We start from the raw sequence: 13323 nt of genomic DNA, 5'->3' as shown, positions 1-13323 counted from the left end.
GAAGAGGAAAGGGGGCTTCTGGGGATTTGTTTTGCTTGGTTTTGTTTTTTGTTGCTTTTGGTTTTTTGCGGTACCTGGGCCTCTCACCGCTGTGGCCTCTCCCGTTGTGGAGCACAGGCTCCAGATGCACAGGCTCAGCAGCCATGGCTCACGGGCCCAGCTGCTCCGCGGCATGTGGGATCTTCCCAGACCAGGGCACGAACCCGTGTCCCCTGCATCGGCAGGTGGACTCTCAACCACTGCGCCACCAGGGAAGCCCAGTTTTGTTTTATATACAAGGGCATGAAGTTACTTTCAAGATGTAGAGTTGGGAGAGGTAGTTTGGATAAAAACGTTGAAAGGGTCCTTTCTAGCCATCAAGATGTGGATGCACATTTCTTAAAATTCTCACACATTACATCTTTCAGCCTGGAGACGCTGCAAAAATATAAGAAGCGCTATCACATTGGTAGGGAAACCAAACCTTCCCTCTAACTGGCAGCCATGATGAGCCCTGAGGCTGTCTGCAGCAGAGTCAGCCGAGTGACAAGACAATCTTGCAGTGACACTCACCCTTGAAGGGAAAGGGGATTTTGACTGTGCTGTATGCTAGTATTCAGGAATGAACAGCGAAAGGGAATGTTAGCTGCTTAATTAAGAGAGTTATGAAGTACTGGCTTTGGAAAAATCTGGTTTTCATAAAACAAAATAGAACGAAAGCCTAAACCCAGTATTGCTTACTTTGCCCCCTGTAATAACAGAGCTCTGTTGAAACGATCCCTTGGCAACACGAAGGTCAGAGGAGAAAAAGAAAGCAACTCAGGGGCAAGCTGTGACTCCTTTAGAGCAAAAAACGGGACAGCCCTTCATTACCAAATACCACTTTTACGACATGCATTGTTCTTGCCCCAGTTCTGGCACCTTATCATTTTATCAAGGACCTCGTTGTGTTTTTACCAACTTATTACTTGAAATGATAATATAGCTTGTCTGTTTGCTATTTCAAGACTGTGATATATTTTCCTAGTGGTTTGGTTTTAAACATTTAAAATAAGACTTAATTTTTCTTCCAAAAAAAAAAAAATGCTAGCAAACTGAATTCAACAGCACATAAAAAGGATTATACACCATGACCAAGTGAGATCTTGGAATGAAAGAACGGTTCAAGATTCAAAAAATCAATGTAATATACCACATTAAACAGAATGAAGGACAATAACCACATGATCATCTCAACTGATACAGAAAAAGCATCTGACAAAATTCAATACCTTTTCATGATAAAAGAAAGCACTTAGCAACAAGCTAGGAATAGAATGAAACTACCTCAACATAACAAAACCAGGTATGAAAAGCCCACAGGAAACATCATACTCAATGGTGAAAAACTGAAAGCTTTCCTCTCAGATGAGTAACAAGGTAAGGATGTGCCCTCTCACCATTTCTATTCAACACAGCGCTGAATGTCTTACCCAGAGCAGTTAGGCAAGAAAAAGAAATAAAAGACATCCAAATTGGAAAGGAAGAAGTAAAATTATGTCTGCTTGCAGATAATATGATCTTATATGTAAAAAACCCTAAAGATTTCACACACAAAAAACCCGTTAGAACTAATAAGAGAACCAGCAATATTACAGGATACAGAAGCAACAAACAAAAATTAGTTATGGGATTTCCCTGCTGGCGTGGTGGTTAAGAATCTGCCTGCCAATGCAGGACACGTGGGTTCGAGCCCTGGTCCAGGAAGATCGCACATGCCGTGGAGCAACTAAGCCCGTGTGCCACAACTACTGAGCCTGTGCTCTAGAGCCCTTGAGCCACAGCTACTGAGTTCGCGTGCCACAACTACTGAAGCCTGCACACCCAGAGCACATGCTCTGCAACAAGAGAAGCCACCACAATGTGAAGCATGTGCACCGCAACGAAGAGTAGCCCCTGCTCACTGCAACTAGAGAAAGCCCGCGCGCAGCAACGAAGACCCAACGCAGCCAAAAATAAATAAATAAAATTAATTAATTTAAAAAAATTAGTTATGTTTCTATACACTAACAATGAACAATACCAAAAGGAAATTAAGGGGGGAAAATCCCATTTAAAATAAGCATAAAAAATAATAAAATACTTAGAAGTTAACTTGACCAAGGGGTCAAAAGTCTTGGACAATTAAAATTAAAAAATATTATGAAAGAAATTTAAAAAGACACAAATAAATGGAAAGACACCCCATGCTCATGGACTGGAAGATAATATTGTTAAAACGTCCACACTACCCAAAGTGACCTAGAAAGTCAACATAATCCCTATCAAAATCCCAATAACCTTTTTGTAGAAATAGAAAAAAAATCTTAAAATTCATATGGAATCTCAAAGGACCCTTAATAGCCAAAACAATCTTGAAAAAGAAGAACAAAGTTGGAGGTCTCACACTTCCTGATTTCAAAACGTATTACAAACCTACAGCAATCAAAACATTTTTGACTTAAATAAAGACAAACATACAGACCAATGGAACAGAGTAAAGGGCTCAGAAATAAATCTTTATGCACATGGTCAAATGATCTTTGACAAGGGTGCCAATGGGGGAAGGACAGGCTCTTCAACAAATGATGCTGGGAAAACTGAATATTCATACACACAAAAAAATAAAGTTGGATCTTACCTTACCCCAAATACAAAAATTAACTCAAAATGAACTGAAGATCTAAATGTAAAACCTAAAACTATAAAACTACTAGAAGAAAACATAGGGGGAAGCTTCATGATGTTGGATTTGGCACTGATTTCTTGGGTCTGACACCAAAAGCACAGCAACAAAAGCAAAAATAGACAAATGGGTCGACATTAAAATTTAAAACTTCCAGGCTTCCCTGGTGGCACAGTGGTTGAGAGTCCACCTGCCGATGCAGGGGACACGGGTTCGTGCCCCAGTCCGGGAAGATCCCACATGCCGTGGAGCGGCTAGGCCCGTGAGCCATGGCCACTGAGGCTGCGCATCCGGAGCCTGTGTTCCGGGAGAGGCCACAACAGTGAGAGGCCCGTGTAACGCAAAAAAATAATAATAAAAATTTAAAAAATTAAAACTTCCTTGCATCAAAGGAAACAAGCAAAGTAAAAAGACAACCTACAGAATGGGAGAAAAAGTTTGCAAACCATATATCTGATAGGGAGTTAATATCCAGAATATATAAAGAACTCCTACAACTCAACAACAAAAAAGCAAATAAATTTGATTAAAAAATAGGCAAAGGACTTCAATAAACATTCGTCCAAAGATGGTATACAAATGGCTAATAAGCATATAATAAGATGACTCAACATCACTAATCATTACAGAAATGCAAATTAAAACTACGAGATATCACTTCATGCTCATTAGGAGGGCCCCAATCAAAAAAGCAGAAATAACAAGTATAGGTGAGGATGTGGAGAAATTGGAACCCTTGTGTTCTGTTAATGGGAATGTAAAATGGTGCAGCTTCTATGGAAAACAGTATGAAGGTTCCTCAAAAAATTAAAAATAGAATTGTCACATGATCCAGCAATTCCACTTCTGGGCATATATGCAAAAGAATTGAAAGAATGATCTCAAAGAGATATTTGTACACTCATGTTCATTGCAGCATTATTCACAGCAGCCAATAAGTAAAAGCAACTCAAGTGTCCATCAGTGGATGAATGGATAAACAAAATGTGGTACATACATACAATGAAATATTATTCAGTCTTAAAAAAAGATGGAAATCCTGTCTCATGCCACAACATGGATAACACTGAGGACATTATCCTAACTGAAGTAAGTAGTCACAAAAAGATAAATCCTGCATGATTCCACTTATATTAGGTATCTAAAATAGTCAAACTCATAGAAACAGAAAGAGGAATGGTGGTTGCCAGGGGCTAGGAGGAGGGGAAGATGGGGAGTTGTTGTTCAATGGGTACAGAGTTTAGTTTTGCAAGATGAAAAAGTTCTAGAGATCTATTGCATAAAAAATGTGAATATAGTTAACACTACTGAACTGTACACTTAAAAATGATTAAGATGATAATTTTTACATTATGTGTATTTTGCCACAATTAAAAAAATTTTATTATTTTTTTTTGCGGTACACGGGCCTCTCACTGTTGTGGCCTCTCCTGTTGCAGAGCACAGGCTCCGGACGTGCAGGCTCAGCGGCCATGGCTCACAGGCCTAGCCGCTCCGCGGCATGTGGGATCTTCCCGGACCGGGGCATGAACCCATGTCCACTGCATCGGCAGGCGGACTCTCAACCACTGCGCCACCAGGGAAGCCCTAAATTTTTTTTTAAAGATTCAAAGAATATAAATCTTAAGAGATTGGTAAATTTGATTATATTAAAATGTCAAATCTGATAATGGCAAAAACACCATTAATCACAGTTAAAGCCAAGTAAAAGATCTGAAAAAGAAATTCACAAAATGCATAATTATCAAGGATGGGTAGCTGGAATACTTAAAGAACTCCAACAAACCAATAACATCAGAAAAAAATTGCAACACTGAGATAGAGAAAACACGGAAACAAACGTACCTCAGAAGCAGAATGGATAAATAAACTAGATAATTCATATAAAAGAATATTATAGAGCAGCAAAAATGAATGAAAACAGATTCCTATTTATCAGCTTGAATAAATTTTAAAAATAAGTCAAATAAAAAACAATCTGCAATATAATATGCCATTTATATACATTTTAGAAACACAAGCTAACAGTTTATATTGCTTATGGATGTAATATATAAAGTAAGGATACTAAAATAAGATTAAATTCAATCCACCATCCACTCTTTGCCTGCACCTGTGCTGCTAAATGTGGTTTTAAGAAAACCATTTTTTCTATATTTGTGGCTGACAATATATCTATCCCCAGTCTCTCTCTTCTCAGGTTTAAATTGAGCCAATGCTCAATTTTCAGTCCGTGTCTTACTTGACCTATAACAACAGTACTTGATATAGTTGCTCATTTATCATCCCTGAAACACTTCTTCACTTAGCTTCCGGGGACAACACACTTGCCTGTTTTCTTCCCAACCTCCTCATCCCTTTTTCTCAGTCTCCTTTGCTGGTTTATCTTCCTCTCTTGACTCTCTTAATGTTGGAATAACTAGAGTTTATACCTTTGTCATTTTTTCTTTTCTATCTATACTTAGCTCTGTTGGTATTCTCATTCATTTCCATGATTTTTTTTTTTTTTTTTTTTGTGGTACGCGGGCCTCTCACCGTTGTGGCCTCTCCCGTTGCAGAGCACAGGCTCCGGACGCGCAGGCTCAGCGGCCATGGCTCACGGGCCCAGCCGCTCCGCGGCACGTGGGACCGGGGCACGAACCCGCGTCCCCTGCATCGGCAGGCGGACTCTCAACCACTGCGCCACCAGGGAAGCCCCATTTTCATGATTTTAAATACTACTTATATATTGGCAAATTCCAAATTCCTATCTCTAGATGAGACTTTTCTCCCAAATTCCAGATTTATATATCCTACTGCCTATTAAACATCTCTGTATGTCTAACAGACATCTCAGACTCAACTGGTTCAACTGCACTCCTCCAGCCACCCAAAACCTCCCCATCGGCATATTAGTTGACAGCAACTTCATCCTTCCAGCTGCTCTGGCCCCAAACCTTGGAGCTACCATTGATTCCTCTTGTTCTCTCACACCCTATATTCAAGCCATCAGGAAATTTCATTAGTGCTAATGTCAAAATATATCTAAAATCTGACTATGTCTTCCAACCTCCTCTGCTACCCCATGGTCTAAATCAATGCCATCTCTTGCTGGGGTTAATGCAACAGCTTCCTAACTGGTCTCCAAGTTTCCAGATTTGTCCCACTACAAGACCATCATGCTTGGCAAACAGAATCTTTTTAGATAACTCAGGCCTTGTCATCTTCTACGCAAAGCTCTCCAGTGGCTCCCGTTTCACATGGAGGACCCATAGTCCTTACAATAGGTCTAGGCAGGGACACTTGCTAAGCGGATGCCAGGTGGAATAAGGGGGGAGCAAAGGACCATTAGATCAAGTTTTAGGGGACTCAGAAAAGGAGAGTCCCTGCTTGAGCCCTAAGAGTTAGACATGAAGCCCAGCAAGCCAGTATGTCCTCTTCAGCTAAGAGGAAGAATGAGCTGGTCGTCTGAGGGGAGAAGACAGATGAAACTGTAAGGCTTAATAACACATGACTATAACACATAACTACATGAAATGCAGCTAGGTTGCACCATGACTATAACACATAACTACGTGAAATGCAGCTAGGTTGCACCATGACTATAACACATAACTACGTGAAATGCAGCTAGGTTGCACCATGACTATAACACATAACTACGTGAAATGCAGCTAGGTTGCACCATGACTATAACACATAACTACGTGAAATGCAGCTAGGTTGCACTGTGAATAAGGGAATATCTATAAATTACTTCTCCACTTCAGATTGAATCCCACTGTTTCATTTTTGCACCTAAATAACCAACTGCTCCAAAACTGTGGCATCCGACAAGAATTCCCTTCATTCCCTTGAGGAATAGCTGTTGAATTGACCAGCAGAAAACACAAGTCTCTCTTGTGAGAAGTGACGCAGCTGATTCAGTAACCCAGCAGTTCTGACTAATTTGTATTACTGTATTAAAACCCAACAATTCTGATCATGTTTGATTTTTGTTTACCTCTTGCTTTGGTTTCAAACATTTTGCTCTTCCTCAGTGCCAAAGTCTGTTTCTGCCTACTGCCAAATGATCAGCCACACATGTCCAGAAATACAGGATTCACGAACTGATTCTTTCATTGTAGTATCACCAGAACCTAGCCTAATGTCTAGCAGATAGAAGTCTCTCAACAAATACTGATGAAGCGAATGAATAAATGTACGTGTGTTTCCACAGGGAGAGAAAAAAGTGATCACCAACTCTCTCTATGCGGGGGGAGTCCTCCATCTTTACATGCCAAGGGTCCTTTGACACTCTGTTGAAGCCGACAGACCCCTTCTCAGAATAATGTTTTTACATATATTGTAGGACAGAGCAAACTAATGATATTGAAATACAATGCAATCAAAATATAAAGAGAAATTGTGACATCATCACAAATGTGCTTCTGCGGCGTACACAGGCTGGGCTTGCTAAGCCGCAGGCATCACTGCAGGGAGAGCTGGCTGGGCAAGTTCACTGGCAAAACCACTAGCCGACAGCATCTGTAGATCTCTGTTCTCAGTTCTCAGAGAGGAATTCTCCCAGCTCTTGTCTAGGAAGCCACCGTTCTCAGAAGGAAGGGGCAGCAAGAGGCCATGGCAGTTCCACAGTGTAGTGTGGCAATCTTCACGCCACCCCCTAGCTTTGACGGTGTCCTCTCCCTCAACTGTGCCCCTTGTCCCTGAATCCACAGTTTTGTCTATTTAACCTTGTCAGTCTTCCATGAGGGTCAGAAAGGCAAGGTTTCCTATGGGGATAGTGTAGATCTGAGATCTGGTGGGTACCTGTTTCTTATATAGACTTCCAACTAATCCTCTTGTGTCCTGCACTCTTGCTTTGAGCGATGCCTGGTGCCCCCAATTCCTGAGCCTTTCTGGGGGTCAGAGGTGCAAATTAGCCTGCTTTGGGGATTCTCATATTACTGGCTTAGGATTCAGCTGTTTCAGGCGTGTTAAATGGGTTACAACTAGTATTTCTGCTGTCCATCTTCCAGAATCTGGTTGCTGTTTTCCTCTCTCCCTTTTGAGTATATGCCTATTTTACGCCTTTACTTTTACTTTTAGTAGGGTTTAGTGAGGAAACAACCATCAACATATTTCAGCTGTCACATTTTTCAAGTTGCCACTAAAATTTTTAACAAAGTTTGAAAAATCAAACCTTGAAGAAAAATCCTCAAAAATTCATTTCATCTTTTTCATAACTATGATTTTTCTATCAAAGATAATCAGCATATTGTTATACCCTCAGGTTCACGAAGGCAGAGACCATTTCCCTTTTGTCACTGTATTATCCAATATCTAGCATAGTAGAGGTGGTCAATAAATATTTATTGATAAGTGATTGAATGAATATAGATATGAGAAAAAACTGGGATCCTTTGTTTTCATAATTTTAGTACTTATCTAACTCACCTAGGACTGCTTTGGCAATATTCTAAAAAGCAAACAATCAGAAATAGATACACCTAATTTGGAACACAAATTACAATAAAGAAGTCCTTTATTACAAAAATTTAACTATGATTCTGTATACTATAACAAAAATTTCTTGGATAGAAAGGAACTGGCATTCAAATTACTTAGTTGTCTTGAAAAACTAGCAGTGTAAAAATGTACTTTTTATTACAACTGCTACATAAATAGTATCTAATTACAACTAATAAATGTATAATTTTAAATGTTATTAAATAAATCTTTAATAATAAACTTTAAGCAATGCTGAAAACGCAAAGTCCTTCATATTTAAAATCTGTACATTAGCTATTACATTTTAGTTTGTATGGGCAAAAAAACAGCAAGTTTATTAAAAAATTAGGTCCAGTAGATCCTTGCTATTCTTGTCAAGTGAGTTCAAAGAGCCATCATGACATGTCCTACTTTGTAATTATAATGTAAACTGTATGTGCTTTGTTTTGTAATTCTTTATTGGCTATTATCTAAGCCACGATTTTCCTGAAAGGCCCAAAGCGTTATTTTAAAATTTCAGTTACATTTTATGGAGAAAGTTAAATGCATAATTTTGTTTTGTTTTTAACTGGGGAATTCTGTTATATCCATAAAAGGATTACTGGAATTCTAGCAGGATGGTTCCATGGTAATTTTAAACTAAAAACTTTACAATTATCCATGTCAAAATATTCCTCTGGGCAAACTTGTACAAAAATCCATAATCTGTTTAGTACTATCCCATTAAACGCTCATTCTATAGCTAATTTTTCATCATTGTTTACATTCTGTTTTACTAACTTCAAGTTAAAATATAATACTCACTTCATCAGCCACAAACTCCTTACTGAGACCAAAATCTGTCAGCACCACATGGCCATTAGAATCAAGTAGAATATTCTCAAGCTTAATGTCACGGTATATAATCCCCAACTGTAAAAACAAACAAATATGCATATTAAAATAACAATTTCCAAAAAATAAATTAGGAAAGTCTTTCTTATCTACCTTAAAAACAAACCAAAAAAAAAGGCATTCTCCTGCTCAGGGTGCTATGACGGCTCTTAGTCACAGGTCAGGGCAAATCTAAATTTCTCCATCTCAGGGTTTATCTGCTGGGTTCCCTCTGCAACCATGTCTTCATGCTCCATATAATGAGGGTACATTCCTGTCGGACTAGCTTCTATTGGGTCTACTTTGACTACTGCTTCTTGATGGATGGGTTACTGTTCTTGATGGATTGGTTACTGTTCTTGATGGATTTCATCCTCACTCCAGATGATCTTCAGGTGCTTTCTTAGCCAGTTCATGTCCATCACTTCTAATGGCTTTAGAAGGCTTTCCTGAGTAACCACTTCCCACACTGGTCATTTCTTTGTTTTTATTCCTATAGCATCTATATTTACATTGTACTTACATAAAAGTGATTGATATTTTCTAGGTACTTCCTGCTTTTCTTGATATAACCATATCCAAACTCTGTTTTTGCACTTTTTATGCATTTACCTAGTATCTAGCACAGTGTCATATGTCAAATAGGTAATTAATAAAAGCTTGTTGAATAATACGCTCCTAAACACAAAGGTTGAAGATCACAGGTTAATTTTAGTTGATCTTTAGTTCTAAATAAGCAATGTAAATAATCAGATATTTAAATACCCTTCTATTTTGTTTTGTATGTAAGTTTTATAGTAAAACATTTCAGCTCTATAACATAAATGAATCTACCCAAGTTATATAAGAAGTACTTGATATGCATGAATTCCACGTTTCATGTTATGTCAGCCCGAATTAAATGTTTTTAAACTTAGAAACACTGCTTTCCTCAACACTAAGTATATGAAAAATAAGATTCTCGATACTTTCTTAAAATTGAAACAAAAAATTACACAAGGAAAAACACTAGACAATTTTCTTCCAAGAACCTCAGTGGGTTTTTTAAAAATATTTTAAAACATTATTATATATTGTAAATGCACAGTCTGTTAAACAGACATTTGACTTGAAGCCTTACAAGCACCTAACAACCAGTATGACTTTTTTTTTTAACAACCTCTTTGGAAAAGATTTTAGGAATAAGTCATTTATTACGTGCTTTACCTCATCACTTCCAAGTAAACTCTCCGTTTTTGTCTCTTCCTGAGAAACTCAGTGTTAGTAGCTATATCAAGATTATCATTATTAGCTTTGTGTTATATCTCTTTGTATTTATCTTTTTAGGTAGTCAGATTAAGAGAAATTTAGCTAAGATCTAATCTGCTATATACTTCCCTCTATATCAATTACATTTATATCTTGTACTCATCATGTTCTCTACCTCTGTGTTTCTGATTACCCTGTTTTAATAATAATGAATGTTCATGAATTTTCCCTTTAAGAAACAGAATTAACAGTTTTCATACTAACTAAAAACTGAATTTACTAGCTTACCTGTCAGAGCTTTGTATTTTGTTTGTGTTTACTCTGGTATTTATGGTGATTTCCACCATCGCTTTTATATTATAAAAATTACATCTGATTCCCCTAAACATAAAACAAAGCTTTTCAGCCTGTTCCCTGGCCCAATTTGGCTCATGTATAAAAATGTCCTAACTACTTTATACCCCACAAAAATAACCATAGGCATAAAGCTCATCCCCACACCACCAATTCTATCAGAAGGAATACAGATGCCTGTTCCTATCACTTCAGTTCAGCTCCCACCTTACACTCCCCTTCCTTTCACTCCATGGCACTGCAGTCCTGAGCCCCAGAGCCTTCTCTACTTCCCTCCTGTTCTTAGATGTTTTTTCATTCACTCTCCTTAGAATTCCTATTCTGAACCCTGTCTCCCTCTACCTGCCCAGCTGTGTTCCTGTTCTGGGCTAGATCTACCCATTTCTTGATCCCTTCCTTCTTATATCTCCTCATCATCTTTTCTCACAGCCTCTCCCACCCGTTACCTCCATCCTGCAATTCTAATCTCCCTGCCCCTTTAAAAATTTCACCCTTCTTGCCTTTTTCCTTCATTTCTCTCCATTCTTTTTTATGCTCCATAATCAGCACTTCAATCTTTTTTAAATCTGTAATCGAGTGTAGCATCTGAGTATAGAACAAAGAAAAACAGCGGCTTTATGATGTACCTGGTATCATCCGAATTCAGCGACTCGAGTCATCCTCCTATGGTCTCACACAACTTTGATAAAAGTTATTCTAGTACTTTCTATTTCTTGGAAATACACACAAGCCAGGTCTACATAATGACTGTTTGCTTCTACAGTAATGCTTCCTCATTAAAAAAATATTTTTAGTCAAAATTTCTTGGATCAAGATTAATAGTATCTGAAATAATATTTTTTAAAAGTTTAAACCAATTTTATAGAGTTCAAACAGCATCACATACATATATGAATTCCATTGAAAAAGTTGAGTAACTGAGTTCATGGCACACGAAGGCAACGGAGCAGAAGGGAGGGAGGGGGAGCAAGAGAGGGCCTTAGGGGTGAACCAAATGGAAAAGAAAGCGAGAGTGGGAGAGGGGGATAGCTGGGTAGCAGAGGTAAGTGCCTCTTTCAAATATTCCAAGCTAATTGGGAAACATACTCCGAAGATGCACAGGCAGAGTCTGCAACGGAGTAAGTCACAATTCAGGAAATACATATTATGACTTGTGGTTATTTTAAGAATGAAAATCCTTTTATTCTAATGATACTTTGTAATAAGCATCAGAATTTTTCATGAACAAAACCAAAAAAATGCTCAGCTTCTACCTTTTTAATCTGCAGCCCAGGAACTATAAAAGGAAAGTAGACTTTTACAAAGGGAACAATGAAATTGAAAAAATTGGTAATGGTCTATGAGTGTGCTTCCACAATCTCCACCAAGACAATGACATGTAAACGCATTAGCTCTTTTAGCTCCATCATTACCTCAGTTACTAGATTTTTTAAAAAAAGGAAATCCCAAAGGTTAAGCATCTCTTACCTTGTGGAGATGTTCGAGGGCAAGCACGATCTCTCCAACATAGATCTGCACCTCATGCTCTGTGAAACGCTCTCTTTGAGAAAGATGAGTAAAAAGTTCTCCACCATTTATATAATCTAAAAATGAAATATATTTTTTCTGTCTTTGACTTGCATTCATAAACTAAAGGAAATATTTCCTTTTAACCACTTTGGATTAACCATAAGGCACTGATTTTAATACATTATTTTTGTACAATTCTTAGTATATAGTTTCATATAGAATATATTACTAAATTCATATAAATACAGTTTCATAAGTTAATGACTACCCTAAACCACAATCAAATGAATTTGCATAGAGTATTACTATTAAAACTATTACATGAAATCTGTATGTATTTAAATAATTTTCCCAAATCCAGCATATCAGAAACCTCTGCCATCACCATACACTTCTTAACTTGCTGTAAAGTACCAAAACATCAACCACTATAATAACCAAAACACGAAAAAAACAAAACAAAACTCCTAGCCTTTCCTTTGTAGTAGTGGCCGGTCACTATTTTTAAGCAGAGTCCCTATTTTCCAGAATTGTCTATGGAGAGCCCTTCTAAAAATGTATATTAGGTAGCAGGTAGCCTTCTTATGGCTCCACATAACTCAAAAGTAAAAGTAGCGCAACATGGCTGAATCAAAACACCTGAAACTAAATGATTCCCATTTCCCTTTCAATTTGCCCATTTTATCCCAAGAGGAATAATGAAATTAGAGAAAAAAGCTACCGTGAGACATAAATTAGGAGCTGAATAAGCCACAACTGTGTTCATAATAGACTCTAAGAAGACATTTATTGATAAACTGATAATAGTTTCATCCGAAACTAACCATTACTATCTTACACAACATTTGTGTGTGAGAAACAATGTACACCTAGAAAAAAGTCACAGATATAGATTAAAGCTTTTCTCCTAAAAAAAAATCTGAAAAGCATGTATCCCAAGTATATTCATTTGTCAAGTTTACCACAATTTGATAAAAGACCAAAGCAAAATCTTCATTAACTCACAAATTTTTATCTTGACCATTTTTCAAATTCCAAACAGCTGATGCAACAGAATGAAAGAACTCTAAAAGCTGGTTGTTTTGCAACGTATTTTACAAAGCACATGCCAGCAAAAAGCACTGCCCTTTTAAGACTTTCGTATTTTGCCAAGAGGTTTTAATTATATCTTAACACAAAGCTAATTA

The 13323-nt window shown here is 37.7% G+C and overlaps 1 protein-coding gene across 1 annotated transcript in view; it reads right to left on the bottom strand.

Annotated features, from left to right (window-relative positions):
* RPS6KA5 (ribosomal protein S6 kinase A5) overlaps positions 1-13323 on the bottom strand; it is a 176452-nt gene that overhangs the window by 57478 nt on the left and 105651 nt on the right. Inside the window, exons 4-5 of the mRNA XM_007471884.1 lie at positions 12095-12210; positions 8957-9064 (exon numbers count right to left, since the gene is read on the bottom strand). Coding sequence (XP_007471946.1) covers positions 8957-9064; positions 12095-12210 — 224 coding nt within the window. The remainder of the gene's footprint in view (positions 1-8956; positions 9065-12094; positions 12211-13323) is intronic.

Source organism: Lipotes vexillifer, unplaced genomic scaffold (assembly GCF_000442215.2).
Source record: "Lipotes vexillifer unplaced genomic scaffold, Lipotes_vexillifer_v1.1 scaffold751, whole genome shotgun sequence".
NCBI lineage: Eukaryota > Metazoa > Chordata > Mammalia > Artiodactyla > Lipotidae > Lipotes > Lipotes vexillifer.
The sequence above is the reverse complement of the archived record's forward strand: the minus strand, read 5'-3'. Positions and strand labels throughout refer to the sequence as shown.